This window comes from Odocoileus virginianus, chromosome 23 (assembly GCF_023699985.2).
Source record: "Odocoileus virginianus isolate 20LAN1187 ecotype Illinois chromosome 23, Ovbor_1.2, whole genome shotgun sequence".
Taxonomy (NCBI): Eukaryota; Metazoa; Chordata; class Mammalia; order Artiodactyla; family Cervidae; genus Odocoileus; species Odocoileus virginianus.
The window spans coordinates 48,104,547-48,121,922 of record NC_069696.1 but is presented as its reverse complement, the minus strand read 5'-3'; the positions used below and the strand labels follow the sequence as shown (position 1 = coordinate 48,121,922).

General features: G+C 47.1%; 2 protein-coding genes across 5 annotated transcripts in view; one reads left to right on the top strand and one right to left on the bottom strand.

Moving 5' to 3' along the window:
* Window positions 1-17,376, bottom strand: part of GNPTAB (N-acetylglucosamine-1-phosphate transferase subunits alpha and beta) — an 85,604-nt gene that overhangs the window by 1,861 nt on the left and 66,367 nt on the right. For all 4 annotated transcript variants that reach the window (XM_020881148.2, XM_020881150.2, XM_020881149.2 and 1 more), the window contains 4 exons: window positions 14,224-14,309; window positions 13,886-13,984; window positions 3,426-3,593; window positions 1,430-1,520 (listed from right to left, as the gene is read on the bottom strand). In XM_020881148.2, coding sequence (XP_020736807.2) covers window positions 1,430-1,520; window positions 3,426-3,593; window positions 13,886-13,984; window positions 14,224-14,309 — 444 coding nt within the window. The remainder of the gene's footprint in view (window positions 1-1,429; window positions 1,521-3,425; window positions 3,594-13,885; window positions 13,985-14,223; window positions 14,310-17,376) is intronic.
* LOC139030658 (uncharacterized) lies at window positions 5,784-11,265 on the top strand. Its single transcript, XM_070454157.1, has 5 exons — window positions 5,784-5,807; window positions 6,411-7,037; window positions 7,897-8,394; window positions 8,599-8,803; window positions 10,920-11,265. Exons 1-5 carry the CDS (start codon window positions 5,784-5,786, stop codon window positions 10,931-10,933), a joined length of 1,368 nt encoding a protein of 455 aa, XP_070310258.1. The 3' UTR covers window positions 10,934-11,265.

The window sequence follows — 17,376 nt, the reverse complement described above, 5'->3', positions numbered from 1 at the left end:
CAAGTTTATGAATAGGCTGAAATGCAAAAGTTCATCTATGACTTAGTAGATTAGAACTTGGAATAAATACTTATAACAGAAACAGTTTATCCATGATACAGCTGAAATAGAAAACCTGACCACTGTTAGAAGAAAGTTTCAATGAGAAAAATGTGTTCTTTATGGTTTCAATCTCTAATCCTCCATCTTGAGGTTAGAGCTGGGCGGTGCACTACACTGGTCTGGACGAGCTGGATTCCTGGGCAGAGGAAGGGGCAGCCGTGGCTTTGTTTGTGAGTATGGCAGAAGGTAAGGAATTTGATTCAAGCTGGTAAAGAACAAGCGCCAGGGAGGAGAGAGGAGTTATTCGTCCTTTCCCCCTCCTGCTGGTATAAACAACAGGAAGCAAAGACCTTCTTGTTCCTTCCACGGCCTCCAGCTGCTCCTTTCAGCCAGCACACAGCTGACCCACAGGCGCCTCACTGGACTCTGCTCTAAAAGCAGGCACAGCATAAGATTTCTTCCTGAGATGTTTACTTGCCAAGAACAATAGTGACACAATCAAGAGCAGCGTTTCTATTCCCTGAGAGGTGGACGAAGGTGAAACTGCTGGCCTGCCAGACCTTTCTTTCCCGAGTTTCCTTCCAGCAGGAAGCCAGGGAGTGTTTATCCTAAAGCTCTCGGTTCTCAGGCCGCCGCTGCCTCCTCAGTGTAAGTAAACTCAGTGAAAACATGCCACCGTGACCGCCAGATAAGCCTCACTCCAGAATCACCAGGAAGGAGGCTGAGGTGGGTTCACCTGCCCGGCACAGGTCAGGTCAGCCTGACACTATTCCCTTTTCCTTGAATCCTTTTTCTTCCTTCTGAGAATTTCACGTCTGCTGTGGCCTGAAGCAGATTCTCTTAGTCCTCTTTTGACCTCACAAATCTCCCTCTTCCTTCCGGACTGTCACTTGAAGGAGGTGTGTGCTTGCCTGCCTGGGGAGGAACTGCCAGCAATTCAAGGAATAAGCGTAAGTGGGAGAGAATGGATTGGTGCGCAAGCCGGGCGCCCTCGCCAGAACTGGGGGAGGCCTGCAGGTAAAGACACTGTGGTCTCTTTTAGAAAGATTAAAAGAAAGAAAATTGGAGACCCATAAAAAATTAGTATCAGATGCAGATTCTGGGTGGTTTTTTTGGTTTAAAATAGTTCGACATGTAGACCTCAGGCTAAAACTGAAAAGCTCTATTTATTGAACTCCACAAACAAAGAATATTGGTAATAGGTTTAGAAGATAGATTTTAAAAAGGCAATTATGACTGCTGCCTGAATATTATGAAATATTTGACATACGAGCTATAAGCCAATAGGAGAAATAAACATTTTCTTGTTATGAATTTATATCATTTTCTTTAAAAAAAAAATTAGATGCCAAGAAATTGACATCCACATAAAATTGATAAAACTTACCTGTTCAGCAAAAAATGAGAATACAGTAAACATAATCAATGTTGCTAGCACACAATGAGTCCAGAACTTCAATTTGTCTCGATACGCCCTCCTGTTCAGAGAAAAAAGAAAGCAAATATGTAGTTCTGTGTAGGGTTTAACTATCATTAGCTAGTAAAACTAACTATATAGTATTTACTAGTTTAGCAAACTATACTAGCTTAACAGAAACAATGTTGTGAAACACAAAAACAATGATTGAAGGTAATTCTAAAATGTTAACTTAATTATATATTTCCCATGTGAGTTCAGATTTTTCATTGTTATAGTAAATATTTGAATCAGTAATAGTTCCAGCCAGCTTGGCAATGCTGGTCACCACACAGTGGCTTGAGCACCTAGCCTCCCCTGTCAACACTGCTGGACCGTTAAAATGCCTCTAACAGAGCTCAAGTGAAGCGCTTGCACTTCAGCTGTTAGTGGAAGCATCGCCTAGCAGCTGCAAGCAGAATTCTGGGCCATGTCTCAAGTCTCATAGGTACTGAGCTTAGAACTGCTCTTTCTTGACGCTAAAAGAAGTTTTTGGAGCTAAGATCTTCATGTCTGCTATTCAAACTGATGTTAGAGTGTGTGCAATTTGACTGTCAAATTGAATTAGGGCTTCCCTGGTGGTTCAGTTGGTAAATCTGCCTGCAATGCGGAAGACCTGGGTTCGATCCCTGGGTTGGGAAGATCCCCTGGAGGAGGGCATGGCAACACACTCCAGTATTCTTGCCTGGAGAATCCCATGGACAGAGGAGCCTGGTGGGCTGCAGTCCACGGGGTCACAAAGAATCGGACACGACTGAGCGACTAAGCACAGCACAGCACATTTATCCACGCAGTCACCCAGTAAACACTTCCTGTGGATAGACAGGTGATGAGGAGAGGTCTCTGCTCTAAAGCACCTGTGAACCTGGGGAGGTGCTGATGTGCAGATAACCAGCCACCACACAAGGCGGACAGAAATATCTATTATCAGAAGCAGTCTTGCAGAGAAGCAGTGAAATGAGGAATGCATCAAACAGATGGTGACAGTTCATTTAAGCCTTGGAGTGGGGCAGAAAAGCCTGTGGCTGACAAAGGGGAGGAGCATGAGCGGAGCGGCAGCCCAGGTCCCGCAGAGCTGAGTCCAGTCTGGCCTGGAGGACACAGGGGTGCGCAGCCAAGAAAAAGCGGTGGCTGTGGACTGCAGTTGTTCTGGAAAACCACACACGGTGGGTTGGACACAGTGCTCTAATGCGTGTGTGTGTGTGCACACGTGTGTCACAATCGGGGTGGCTATCTGAAGGATGGATGTCCTAAGCAGGTGACCAGAGGCAGGCAGTCCCGTTAGTCCAGGCAAAGGAAAGGATGAGGGCTGGATGAGGGCAGCGAGGGTGGAAGGGAACAAGCAACATACGAGACACTGAGGATGGAATCAGACTAGGTGGGAGGGTATTAAGGATAAAGCCGGGCCGGGGGGGGGGGTGGGGCGCATGGGGAAGTATGGCAGGTTTCTCCTCTGTAATTTGGAAATAATAACTTTTTATGAAGATTAAATAAATGCTTAACATAAGGCAGAGTCAGTCACAGCTGTCTGGTAGGCGGTGTCTGTATCCCAAGTCACATATTCAAAATGGTACCCTCTCCTATACTGTTCTTCCTCCTGTGTTTCCTGCATGAAGAGGATCAACAAGCAGCTCAGAGAGGAAATCACGTTACTTCTATTCCTGTAACTCTCATCTCTCTGTGGCAGTCAGGGCAGCACTTCTCATTGTAAGAGTAAATACACTGCCCAGCACAGTGCTGGCTAAGAAACAGGGAAGCCACTCAGATGGCAGTGATGACGAATAAGGCTCAGTAGATGTACCTGACCAGTTAGATCAATAAAAACTATACCTGTCTTTTTACAAAGAAATTAGCGAAAATAACAGTAAAGAAACTTCATCACTCTAAAAAAGAAAAATATACATGTATGTGAAACATGAACACTTACCATTCCTGCAGCTCATGCATATGAAGGAAACGGTTTCGATACTCCCTTGGCAGCTCAAACTGGGATGGGATGGGGAACATGGATTCGTAGAAGTCCCTGAGAACAGCCTTCACTGTCTGGGCATCTTTATGATTGTGGTCAATGTTGTCATTCAGACAGACGAACTTCCTGGAGACAACAGAGACCCAGGGTTGTTATTGGTTCTTATGAGGATGATCCTTACCTAACAAAACAAGAAGTGTGGATTTGGAATATGTTTAAATGGACTTGTGTCCCAAGTTGTGGCATTTACTGATAATGATTCTCTGGGGGAATAACAGTCTGTAGAACTTTTCTTTAGGTATTTCTCTCCTGTAAAACAAAAAGAACTAGGGATGATAGATAATTTTGAATATGCCTTCTAGCTATAGGAGTAAATTATTTTAATTGCTGTTTGGGGTTGGCACGTGCCCAGTTTAGGGTTAACTGACTGAAGCGTTCTGTTAACATCCAGGGAAAAAACTAGTAAGTGCCTACAACTGAGTTCTCTGAACTGACAGAGTTACATTACTAAGAACAGTCATGTAGATAGCTGAGATAGAGATGGTTCCTTATAGATACAGATTTTATGATGTTGATGACTTCTTAATATTGACATGTCTCCAACTAGGCTGTATGATGAGTTTCAGCAAAAAGTAGATTACAGTGGTGCTTCCCAACTTGTTTCAAGTTCCTTCAAGGCAAAAGTCAATAAGTTGAGGGCACATAAGATGGTCGGTAGAGATAACACCACTTTTGAATTACATCTAAATTTTGTTTTTACAATTTTATCAAGTATAATAAAGCCCTCAGATCCTGCCACCAACTTAACAGGAAATACAGAAGACACGGGAACACATTAGGTAACTGGGAGACAATCAGAAATGTCCAAGGTTCAGGAAATCTACAGAATATATAATCTGATTTCTTCATGTGCATGCATTCTAAGTCGTTTCAGTTGTGTTGGACTTTGTGACCCTATGGACTGTGGCCTGCCAGGCTCTTTTGTCTGTGGGATTCTCCAGGCAAGAATATTGGAGTGGGTTGCCCAGGCCTTCATCCAGGGGATCTTTCTGACCCAGGGATCGAACCCATGTCTCTTACGTCTCCTGCACTGGCAGACAGCTCTATACCAATGCACATGCAAAAGTGTATATGGATTAAAAAAATAGAGATGGGGGAACCTATAGACATAATTGCAATGAATGTACTTGATACCATTTCAAGTCAACAAAGTTAAAAACGTAAATGCTTATAAAAGACAATGGGGGGAAAATGTGTACAGAGGCCAGAGGGGTTATCATGTTAAGGAATAATAATGGTATTGTGGTTATTTTCAAAAAATCGTTTTAATTTAGAGATATATACTGAAAATTTTACCGAAAAAAAAAAAAAAAAAAAAAACAGGATACTTTTTGAAAGGTCACGCTGACTGCCCCCGCCAAAAGGTCCCAGATAAGTACCAGGGACAGACATCCACCAATCAGCAGCCCGTTGCCAGGCAGACTGATGGACGCGAAGGTGCCAAGACTCCGGCCAATCAAGAAAAACCGACACGGGACAAAAGGCCAATCAGCACCCTAGAGCCTGACTCCAAGCATATTCGAAAAGGTCCCGCCGCTTCCGTATCCGCCAGGGTATATAGGTGCCGCCCCCCTTCCCGCAGGTTGCAGACTCCCTTCGTCTCTTCACTCACCCGCCCCCGGGAGTTCTGCCCGAGAGAGACCGCCCAATAAAGGCCTTCATCAACGGTCCTTAGAGGTGGCTCTTTCTTCCCGCGGCGTTTTCTAACATCTGGCGCCCAACGTGGGGCTCGAGGTGAGGGCCCCCGGCACTCGCCGTTGAGGCCCCCTCGAGCTCCACCGCCGCGGTAGCCCCGGACCCAGGCGGCTGACCAACTCCCCAGACGGCAGGATACGGGGTAAGTCCCCTTGGCTTTGTGGCCTGCCCTCCCTGGCGACCATTTCCTAGGGCCCAGTAACGGGTGCGCACTTACTGGGCCCTCCCGGTCACCAGCTTGTGGGCAGACGTCCCCAGAGGCTGAGTAGACCTCCGGCTTCGGCCTTTTCCGGTCCCCCCAGCTTGCGAGGAAGACGTTCCGAACGGCTGCGCGGACCTCCGGCTTCCCCTGACACGTCCGGAGACGTTCGGACAGCGGGGGCTGCCTCCACGCCCTGTGGTCGCCATGGGATCGACAGCCTCCAAACCCGAACCCCAATAGTCCACACCCTTAGAGTGCCTGCTGGCTAACCTGCGGACCCTAAGACTAAAGGGATACATCCGCCCCAAGCAGCTCACTTTTCTGTGTTCACAGGCCTGGCCCTCAGTATTCCCTAGATAATGGCTCACAATGGCCAGCCACAGGTACATTAGACTTTGACGTCCTCCGTGATTTAGATAATTACTGCCGGAGAACGGGAAAATGGTCTGAAGTCCCCTATGTTCAGGCCTTTTGGGCGTTGCGCTCTCGCCCCACCCTGTGCACCACCTGCGCTCCTAGCCAAATCCTACTCACCATGGCCCCCCCGACTCCACCCTCCCAGGCCAAGCCAGCTCCTCCCGTCTCTGAGTCCTCTGCTTTCTCTGTGCCCCCAGAAGATCTGGTGGCCCTCCCTCCCTAAACCTCTCCCACGGCCCCCACCCCTTCCTCTCCGGTTCCAGCAGCCTCCTCCCCCACTTCGGCTCCTCTGAGTCCAGCAGCCTCCTCCCCCACTTCGGCTCCTCTGAGTCCAGCAGTTCCTTCCCCCACCTCTGCCCCTGTAACTGCCCCGACAACACCTCCCCACACTTCCTCAGTTGATACACAACCGACTGAAACTATACACCCCCCTCCTACTCCCATTCTCTATCCTCCATTACCGACCCTGACACCCTCCCCATCACCAGTTAGCTCACACACACACGGTCCCACAGTCATCCCGAAATTCTTTTCCCCGTGCCCTGGCTCCCCTACTCCCTCTGAGACAGGTAGCCGGAGCCGAGGGCTTGGCACAGGTCCACGTCCCTTTCTCCCTTCATGACCTGTCTCAAATCGAGGCCAAGCTTGGGTCATTCTCATCCAACCCTACCCATTACATCAAACAGTTCACCCAACTGACCCGCTCATATGCCTTAACCTGGAAAGATATCTATGTAGTCTTAGGTTCCACTACTACCCTAGAAGAGCGACAAGCCATCTGGACGGCTGCTAGAGCCCAGGCTGACCAGAGACACTTTGCTAATCCCTCCCCTGAACGCCCCCCAGGGGCCGAGGCAGTCCCAGACACAGACCCTGACTGGGACTATCAAGAGACTAGGGGAAGAGAACTCAGGGTCAGATATATGGTAGAGTGCCTCCTAGATGGCATGGAAGCCACTTCTAATAAAGTGGTCAACTTCCTCAAGCTGGATGAGATCACCCAGGGCCCTGACGAAAATCCCGCTATGTTCTTGAATAGGCTGACAGAGGCCCTCACCCAATATACCAGATTGGCCCCAGACGCCCCAGCTGGAGCAGTAACCCTGGCCAGTTGTTTTATCTCTCAATCCGCCCCCGACATCCGAAAAAAACTAGCCAAGGCCAACAAAGGCCCTCAGACTCCCATACGAGACCTGGTAAAAATGGCCTTTAAAGTTTACAATGCCTGGGAAGAGACTGCATAAGCTAACCATAAAGCCAGACTAAAACAAAAGGCTGAACTCCAGGCTAGCCTTCTCAACCAACACACCCAGGCTCTGGTAGCAGCCCTGCGGCCGGCAACGGGCTCGGGCCCACAAAAACCCCCACCGGGGGCCTGCTTCAAATGCGGCAAAGAGGGACACTGGGCCAAAGCGTGTCCTAACCCGAGACCACCCACAAAGCCCTGCCCAAAGTGCAGGCAACACGGACACTGGGCACGTGACTGTCCCTCGGCCTCTCGGGCCCTGACCCTAGGGGGTAAGGGACCAGAGCGACCTAAGGTGACTCCAAGCCCAGACCCCGCACTACAACTGCTGACCTTCGATGAAGACTGAAGCCGCCCAGACTCGGGAACCCCAATAACCCAAGCCGAGCCCAGGGTAATGCTCCAGGTAGCGGGTAAGTCGATCGACTTCTTGGTTGACACGGGGGCTACCTATTCGGTCCTTCCCTCTTTCAGAGGCACCTTACATCCTTCCCGGGTCTCAGTAATGGGAATTGACGGCCAGTCATCACGACCCCTAGAGACCAAGCCCTTAAACTGTCAATTAGACAACTGCCTATTCACCCACTCCTTTTTAGTTATTCCTTCCTGTCCAACCCCTCTACTAGGGAGAGACATTTTAACAAAACTCAAGGCCACACTTCACCTGACCCCAGGGCCTTCTCCTTCCACAGGCAGGTTCCTGCTGTTGCTAATCAGGTCCTCTGACGCCCAAATAGATCCCCAGGTGTGGGATACCAAGATCCCAACAATTGCCTAACACCAACCCCCAGTCCTCATACACCTAAAAGACCCCACCTGTTTTCCGGCTCGGGCCCAGTTTCCCCTGTCCCAGCCCAACCTTCGAGGACTTAAGCCAATCATCGACCGCCTCCTGGGACAGGGCCTACTGGTGTCTACTGGTACCCACCTCATCCCCATGTAACACCCCCATCCTTCCAGTCCGTAAGGCCTCAGGGGCCTACCAACTAGTCCAAGACCTCCGACTTATTAACGAGGCCGTCGTTCCAACACATCCTTCCAGATGGATCACCCTCCACGAAAAACTGGTCCTCCCTGAACAACAAGCCATCACCATCATAAAGCAGATCCATGACACCCTCCATATCGGACCGCGAGCTCTCTTAACTTTTCTTAGCCTGCTCTTCTCCCCTCTTCATCTTAGGCAGGCCATCCAGACCGTACACCGCTCCTGTCTGACCTGCGCAACGATCTCTCCTCAAGGAGGGCTCCGGCCCCCCCAAGAAACCCACCAGCTGAGAGGACATCTGCCCGGTCAAGATTGGCAGGTGGACTTCACTCACATGCCCAGACACCGGGCTTATCGTTAGCTGCTGGTACTCGTAGACACGTTCTCAGGATGGGTCGAGGCCTTCCCTACCTCCTGCGAAACAGCCGCAATAGTATCCGAAACGCTGGTCAAACACATCGTCCCCCGGTTCGGACTCCCTAACTCCCTCCAATCCAATAACGGACCTGCTTTTGTTTCGCAGATAACCCAGCAGGTAGCTGCAGCCCTCAACATCACCTGGCATCTTCACATCCCGTACCGGCCCCAGTCATCGGGTAAAGTAGAACGGGCCAACGGGGTCCTCAAGGCCCACCTCGCCAAGCTCGCCTCAGAAGTGCGGCTCTCCTGGGTTGACCTCCTCCCCTTGGCTCCCACCCGCATCCGCACAACACCACACTCAAAGACAGGTTTGACCCCCTGCTGTACGGCAGGCCCTACCTGCTGACCCATCTGCCCCCAGAAAAACCACCTCCCCTGGCCAATTACCTGCCCCTCTTCACCCGCCTGCGCGCCTTACTCAGGGAACACGCAGATCGGGTCCTGCCACAACCTAGGGATGGTGATGGCCCCATCAGACCACTGTCGCCTGGAGACCAGGTGCTACTCAAGACCTTGTCTCCCGGGCCCCTCCAACCTCGTTGGACGGGTCCTTACACAGTGGTCCCGACCACTCCTACTGCAGCCAAGCTCTCAGGCCTCGAACCCTGGTACCACGTGACCAGGCTCAAATGAGCTCCCCCAGATCTTCTAGAAAGAGAGCCAGGCTTAGACTCAGGTCCAGGGGCTTTGCCAGGACACACATACCAGTCCTCCCTAACGGGGCCCACAAAACTAAAAATCTCCCGGACCCCCTTTCCACCTGCTATCAGAACATGACAGGTACGCTTCTATTGCTTGTGCTCCTTGGTCAGACCTACGGGGGATTTGATGACCCGGCTAAAGCGAGACAAATACTGGTCGGGCGAATGAAAAAGCCTTGCGACTGCGCCAGGGAACTCTCTCTCTCCCAATATCCCGAGAAAAGGGCCAGACACATCCAGTCAGTCAACTACAGAGACAAAATGGCTTACAACTTTATAGGAGAGGGATATGAGGTTTCTCCAGAGGGGTACACATACATTAGAAAGGCCAATTCTTGGCAATGCGTGCCTGCTGTTCTGCCCCCAGAGCCCCTGCCCTCAGATCAGCTCAAAAATTGTTCCTGCTTAGAATATGAAAGAACTCTCCACTCTCTATGCTACCTCAAAAAACAAGCACGTCAATGCAGGGGCCCAACGAACAAAATTTATTAAACTACAACCCAGACAGGACACTTCCCTGGTTCATTGGGCCCCCACCTTTCCTCACCGGCATGCCCAAGTAAGACAGGTAAAGAGGTCTGCTAGAACCTAAAGGCACCCATACACGTCTCAGATGGCGGAAGAGTCCAAGATATGGCACGAAAAAAAACAAGCCTAACAAAGACTCTAAAAAGTAATGGACCATTACTTTCCAAAAGTCCATTACCATCCCCTGGCCCTGCCTGATAGGCGGGGTCCTTTACAATTAGACCCAGCCACTACAAACTTAATACAGTAACATAAAACACCCTAAATCAGTCCAGCCCTGAGTGGGCCCGAGGTTGCTGGATATGCCTAACCGTAAGAACCCCTCGCCCGCTAGCCGTGCCGGCCAACCTCTCCCAACCGGTCAACACCTCTATAAACCCAGCAGCGTGTAAAGTGACACCACCCTTGCAGATACAACCGATAAAAGCCTCAATAGGATACTGCCTAAGAGGCCAAATAACGGACAATGAGACAGCTATAGACGTGGGGGTGAGAGACTTTGCCAGCTACACCACAATACAGAACATCACCACCTCAATATACGCCCCTCATCCCCTGGGCTTTGTCTGTGGAAGAAACCTGGCCTATACTTTCCTCCCCACAAACTGGACTGGAACCTGCGTACTCGCAGTTCTGCTCCCAGACATTGACCTGATAATCAGGAAAAGAACCAGTCCCCATGCCCACTCTAGACCATGTGGCCGGGAGGGCAAAACGAGCTGTCCAGATGGTACCCCTGCTGGTGGGACTGGGCTTATCCACCAGCCTAGCAGTGAGGGCGGCAGGGATCGGCCTCTCACAGCACACGTAACGCCAAACTCTCCCAACAGATCATATCAGATGTCCAACATGTGGCTGACACCATGTTAGAACTTCAGGGGCAGATAGATTCTCTAGCAGAAGCTGTCCTCCAAAATAGACGTGGGCTAGACCTCCTCACTGCCCGAGAGGGCGGCTTAGGCCTTTTCTTGCAGGAAAGATGCTGTTTCTATGCCAACCGCTCTGGAACAGTCCGGACTAAGATCAAAGAACTGCAAGACGATTTAGAACAAAGGCGCCGGCAGCTCCAAGAGAGCCCCCTCTGGGCCGGGCTCAATGGTTTACTCCCTTACCTCTTACCCGCCCTGGGCCCTATACTCCTACTAGTTATGGGCCTCACCATAGGCCCCTGCCTCCTCCAACTTGTTTTTCGCAGGGTCCAAGAAATAGCGCAGGCCGCGACTGGACGGGCCATGATACTAACAACTCAACTCAATCAAGAAGACATAGACCCACCTCACAATCCTGCATAAGCTGACCTTTCATCCCGACTGGCCCTGACCCCCACGTCGCCCCCGTCCAGCAGGAAATAGCCAGAAGACAAACGTCGCCCCTTGTCCTATATCAAAAAGGCCAGGATGAAAGGTCACGCTGACTGCCCCCGCCAAAAGGTCCCAGATAAGTACCAGGGACAGACATCCACCAATCAGCAGCCCGTTGCCAGGCAGACTGATGGACGCGAAGGTGCCAAGACTCCGGCCAATCAAGAAAAACCGACACGGGACAAAAGGCCAATCAGCACCCTAGAGCCTGACTCCAAGCATATTCGAAAAGGTCCCGCCGCTTCCGTATCCGCCAGGGTATATAGGTGCCGCCCCCCTTCCCGCAGGTTGCAGACTCCCTTCGTCTCTTCACTCACCCGCCCCCGGGAGTTCTGCCTGAGAGCGACCGCCCAATAAAGGCCTTCATCAACGGTCCTTAGAGGTGGCTCTTTCTTCCCGCGGCGTTTTCTAACACTTTTCTGGGAAGTGCTAGTGAAGGAGTGGGTGTGTTCAGATGAAACCAGATCAACCAGTTGCTTCTTACTGAAGACAAGTGATGAGTGAGTGAAAGTTCATGGTCCTATGTCTTCTTTAAACTTGAGGAATGCTTTTGGTTAAAGGATATTAAAGAGTTATGTCCACCAGATACAGTGCAGGAGCCCTGACTGTTTCCTAAACTAAAAACGAGCAGCTAAAAAGGGCCTTTGGAGGTAACTCGGGAAATCTGAGTATAGACCATCTATTAGATGGTATTATTTAGTTGGTGTTAAGGTTTTTGGATATGTGTGAACAGTCATATGGTATAAACGAGAATGACTTTGTTTAGAAGACCTATGCTATGATAATGAGGGTAAATTTGGGTATTGTTGTCTACAACTAATTTTCAAATTGTCCCGCAAACAAAAGAAAAGCCAAACCTGTGTTTGTCTGTCTGTATAGAGAGAGGAAGCGAGAGATCAGACAGACGTAACAAAACACTAAAAATTTGAGTCTGAATTTATTGTACTATTTTTTTTCAGTCTTTGTGTATCTTCAAAATTTTTCCAACAGTTGGGAGAATGTAAAGAAGAAAAGTATGTGTATGAGACAGAGAGACTGTGTGGATACGGGGTAACCAAAGCAGACCATGCGGGGTGCCCAGCACACACTCCCTCTCTTGCCCAAGAGAACCTGCACTTTGTTCAGTATTTCTCCCGCTGTGAACTGACTCAAAGGGAGGCACGCTCACCCGACCCAGAGTCAGCTTCTGGCTCTGTGAGTCCCCGCTTCACAGAGACTGGTGAGGAGCTGAGGGCGGGGCGGCCCCCGCCGCCTCAGGACACCGCTGTGTCTGCAGAGAAGTGAGAAGGTGGCGCGGGCCCGCCTCCAACCTGGGGACGCAGCGACGTGGAGGGCGCAGGGCCCAGATACTGCGGCCTGTCCCGGACTCCCTGTCCACGCGCTAAACCTGTCCTTCACTGCCGACCTTAAAGTGGGCCTCGGAAAAGTGAAACCGAAGAGCTACTAATGATGACATCTGTTCAGGGTCATGGGAGGGATCTGAGCCGAGTAGACAATGCTGGAAAAGCCTGTCTTGACTTGGATCTTCTTAGCAAAACCCGAACCCTTTAAGTTACATGAAGATGTCTGAATTTTCTCACCCAATGACTTTTAAACTAGCACAGGACATGAAAGTATAGGGTACAACTAGAAACACTAAGTTCTCATTTGGTTTTACTACAGATAACCTGTGACTGAGCCAGCACATTAACAGGATGGGGGGAGCAAAAAGCAAGTATCAAATTGGCTCTTAGTTTTTAAAAAACAAGAGCAGGGCATTCTGAACTGAGGGAAGAGCATACGCTGGGTGGTTCTTAATTGTTATGACTTATTGTTTTCTTAGCTTGTGGGAAATGTTATTTTGTAGGAAATAAAATATTTTATGAATACAGTATGTAAGTATTAAAAAACATTTTCATTTTTCTTAAAGTTCTATATGCCCCCCCCCCCCCCAAAAAAAAACAAGAATGAAATTTTAAGGAAAAATTCCCTGGCTTTAAAATGCCTGTAAATTTTACACTTCTGATCATGTATAATTAAAATCATAATGTAAATGAGGTGCAACTGAAAACTTCCAAAAGCATTTAAAAGACTCAGATGAAAACATTCAACTTCACATACCAATGTTCTTTTCTCGAGAAACTACTTCTATTTCCCATTGAAACTCAAAACTCAGAATGTAGATTTCAACCAATTTTACCAAACTAGGGCAACCGTTGGAGGTGAGGCTGGAAATTTTCAGGGCTATGTAAAGCTGAACACTTCATTCATTCCCAAAGAATGACTGCAGTTTGCTAGATTAATTTTCACAACTATGGTAGCATTCCTTTTTCCTCAGAAGCTAATTTGAACTTTCCTTTGAATTGCAAAGACAGGTCTAATCACCACAACAACTTCTCTGGAAGCTCCTATTTCTAAAAATAGAAATCTATTTTCTGTAACAGAATTTTTTTTTTTTTTTTTACTATAACAGAAATAGCAAAATAGAAATTTCTAAGAGTCCCAGTCATGTGGCCTCACATCCCCCGCAACACAGTAAACCCTGAGCCTCTCTGAACAGTCATGTCGCTGGACTCAGAGATATCCATGCTAATCCCAACTCACAGCCCCCATCTCTTAATTCAGACATTACCACCACCATTAGAGGTTTCTGTCTGCTCAAAACAGAACTAAGGCACGCCTTTCTCTCCAGAACTGCTGCCTTCTATTTCATGTTGACTTGCATCATTAAAGATATTTTCAAAGTTAAGGGAATTCTCTGTCCATTCTATTCAATTGTGCTATGAACCTAAAATGTTCTAAATTCAAAACAAAACAGTACCTGGGGTTTTTTCTTATATCATCCAACTGGCCAACTACATGAGAAACGTTGGTACGAATCATCTTAAAAGCAATTTCTTCTTCTCCCATGATTTCAAACCTAATTATCAAAACATAGTGAGTGAAAATATGCATATGAATGTGTAAAACAAAATTTCAATAAAGTTTTATAAGACTTTAAAGAACGCAACATTCTCAGGATGGCTTAACCTTTCCATATTATTAAAGAGATCACACATAATTTTCAAAGAATGCTTAATAGATAAACTATGGCAAGATTATGAAAATACCACATTCGTAACTACTCTTAAACAAAGAGAAAATGCATACAGTACTCACCTGTATTTGTTTTTGTCCTTATATGCTTTGTGGATCTTATCAGTTACTGGTTTACAGTTGGTTACTAGACTTTTTGTGACTGGTGGCTGTGAGAAAATACAGACATTACATCAGCCTGGGGTGAGGCAAGGGAAGCATTCATCTCAAGTGTAAGTTTTAAGGGGCATGAAAAGATGAACCAAGATGAATGAGTAATCAAGATGAGTATTTTAATGCAATATTTAAAAAAAATCAAATTGGCATACTATGGCTCACATACCAATTGTCTATTTTTTAAATAAAGTTTTAATCACATATTACTATAGTCTTATGAGTTATAATTTTTTCAGAAGGAAAATAAATTTCTAACAAACTAATGGGCTGGTCTATAACAATACTCATAGGCTAAGCTATCATTCTTACAGTCTAATTAGAAAATACTTTATCCTGTGTGTAACCACAGGTAATTACAGAAATGAAGCCAACATCTCAGAGTTCACTCAAGTAATATCAACTAATGCTGCCACTGTGACTAGTGCCTGTACTCTAAACAGCTGATCTGCATGAGCCTCAAGACTGACTTTGGAGAAGGAAATGGCGCCCCACTCTGGTACTCTTGCCTGGAGAATCCCAGGGACGGGGGAGCCTGGGTGGGCTGCCGTCTATGGGGCCGCGCAGAGTCAGACACGACTGAAGCGACTTAGCAGCAGCAAGACTGAGTTGTAACTGTGAGCAAAGCAGCGCCTACTTAATTCTTAGCATTCAAAGGATATTTGCTGATTGTAAACCTTATGCCAGATTATTTGGTAAAATAATAAAATACTCTGCTCATAAATGAAGATGTACTTATTTCTTAAAAAAAAAACCCAACACACTAAAATCCCTCAAAAATTTTTCATCATGCCTATAAAATGGCAAGATGAATAACTGCATAGATCATCTTCCTTACGGATCATTCTTCCTTACAGAAGAATATGCTTCTGTAAGTTCTATATAAGTACAGGGGGTTGGCAATTGTACAGTCTTACTCGGAAGCCAAAGTTTATAGAGAAGGAAAGAAAGAAAAGTGAAAAGATGGATGTGGAAATAAAAGGTGGTGAAAAGACAAGTTTGGAGTGAGTGCCAAAGCAGGCTAGACCTGGGGTGACTTCAGTGGCCTCTAGGGCAACCTGTGAACACAATCTCACTGTCCTCAGGACCACGAGAGGCCTGGTCCAGGGGAGAGGCTGAGGGGCCATGGTTTAGGAGCCCGGCACACTTCCTCCTCTGGTCAGTGCTCTGGGATTGCCCACCAAGAAGATACCAGAAGGGACAAATTGGGACAGCCTGGAACTCATGGCTCCCTGTCCCTCTCCTGGGAAAAGGGTGTACCAGATCTTTGAGAGAACTTCAGTTATCTTGACACATAATAAAGGGTGTTTTTAAACCAGGACATTGACATCCAGGTGATTCAGAGTTGATTATATTATCTTTGTTGGGGGTAATTCCAAATTTGGGGAAAACAGAAAAAAAAACTATCACTGTTTGAAAGAATGTCTTTTAGTCTACACAACCTAATTTCTTTTTTTAAACTGTGATTCTATTCTCTCAGGAGGCAGGGAAAACATCAACAATGATTACAAATGTGCCTTTTTAATCTTTAAGAACACACTTGTGAAGAACTACTGACGTGTGTAACAGTCTGGGTTTTACAGAGCACTTTTCACCGTATGGGCCGAACATCCCGGAGAAGCTGCTGCGCCTGACGAGACAAGCTGCTGATCTGTTATCAGTCAGGCCTCCCAAGAGCCCACAACCAGAGCCAGTCTCAGACTCTGGCTGCTGATTCTTGCCTGCTCACCCCACTACAGCAGACTCCCTTAGGCTGACACCAGGTCTTGTACCTCATCTCAGTTTTATTGATTTCATAGTTTAGAATCTTTATAGAGACCTGGCTTTCAGTGACACATATCTATACACCAACCTGTGTCACACGCTGGACTAACCAGCACACAACCAGCAGTACGTATAGTTTGTCTGCATATTCCAGCAGCTGTCAAGGCGCCCCTCACATGTCTCCGCGTGGGTGGGCTTCCCCAGGCCCTGAGAACACGAGTGAGAGACACCATCCCTGCTGTGTGCAGTGAGTGCTGAACGAATGCCGGCCTTCTTTCAGAAACCAGACTTGTAACTGATTCATTACTCTTCTCTACATTCATTTACAAACATCTTGTCTCCAGAGAATTATAGCGCTTGAACATTTGCAAGGTGGTCAGTTTTTAAGAACACATGTTATTTTGGACTTCCCTGGTGGTCCAGTGGTTAAGATTCCCATGCTCCCAACACAGGGGATGCAGGTTCAATGCCTGGTTGGGGAACTAAGATCCTGCATGCTATGTGGCCAAATAAAATTTTCAAGATTAAAAAAGAAAAGAATTACTTAGGTTTGAAAAAACATTTTTTTGATTATGAAAGTTATCTATTCACTACAGAAAATATGAAAATACTAGTGTGAAAAAAGATATTAAGAACTACCAGTAAAAAAAAAACAAGCCAAGTAGAAAAGACTATATGATTTTAAAAGAAAACTACCTATGATTTAACCCACCGCCTATTTTGAAAACATTTTTTCCATATGTGTATATATGTGTGTGTGTGTATACATACACACACACATATATATATATGTATCAGTAAAATTAAGCATCACATAAATGGCTGTATTATATCCTTGTTCCATCAATTCTAAATGCACTTTTTTTTTTTTTTTACATGATCATTTCTTTGAAACTGGGATGCATCTTAGAATCAACAAAGTCTTCCAACCATTTCAGCCAAGGGGCACTCTAATACACTAGTGTGCAGATCATCTACTGCCCCTACTGGTAAGATCCAGAAAGTGCCATCATCAAAGCAACTTAGCTTTGAGGAAAGGGGTTCAATTTCATGAGTAGGTCAGAATACTGGAGTGGGTATCCTTTCTCTTCTCCAGGGGATTTTCCCGACCCAGGAATCAAACTGGAGTCTCCTGCATGGCAGGCAGATTCTTTACCAACTGAGCTATCAGGAAAGCCTGACTATTTCCTTGGTTAACGTTTAACAGGATTGCTCTCCTGAGGTTACCTTCTGCCATCCTTAGTAAATGGCCGTCTGCTTATAGAATATAAGCAACTAATCTCAAAATTAGCTTAACAT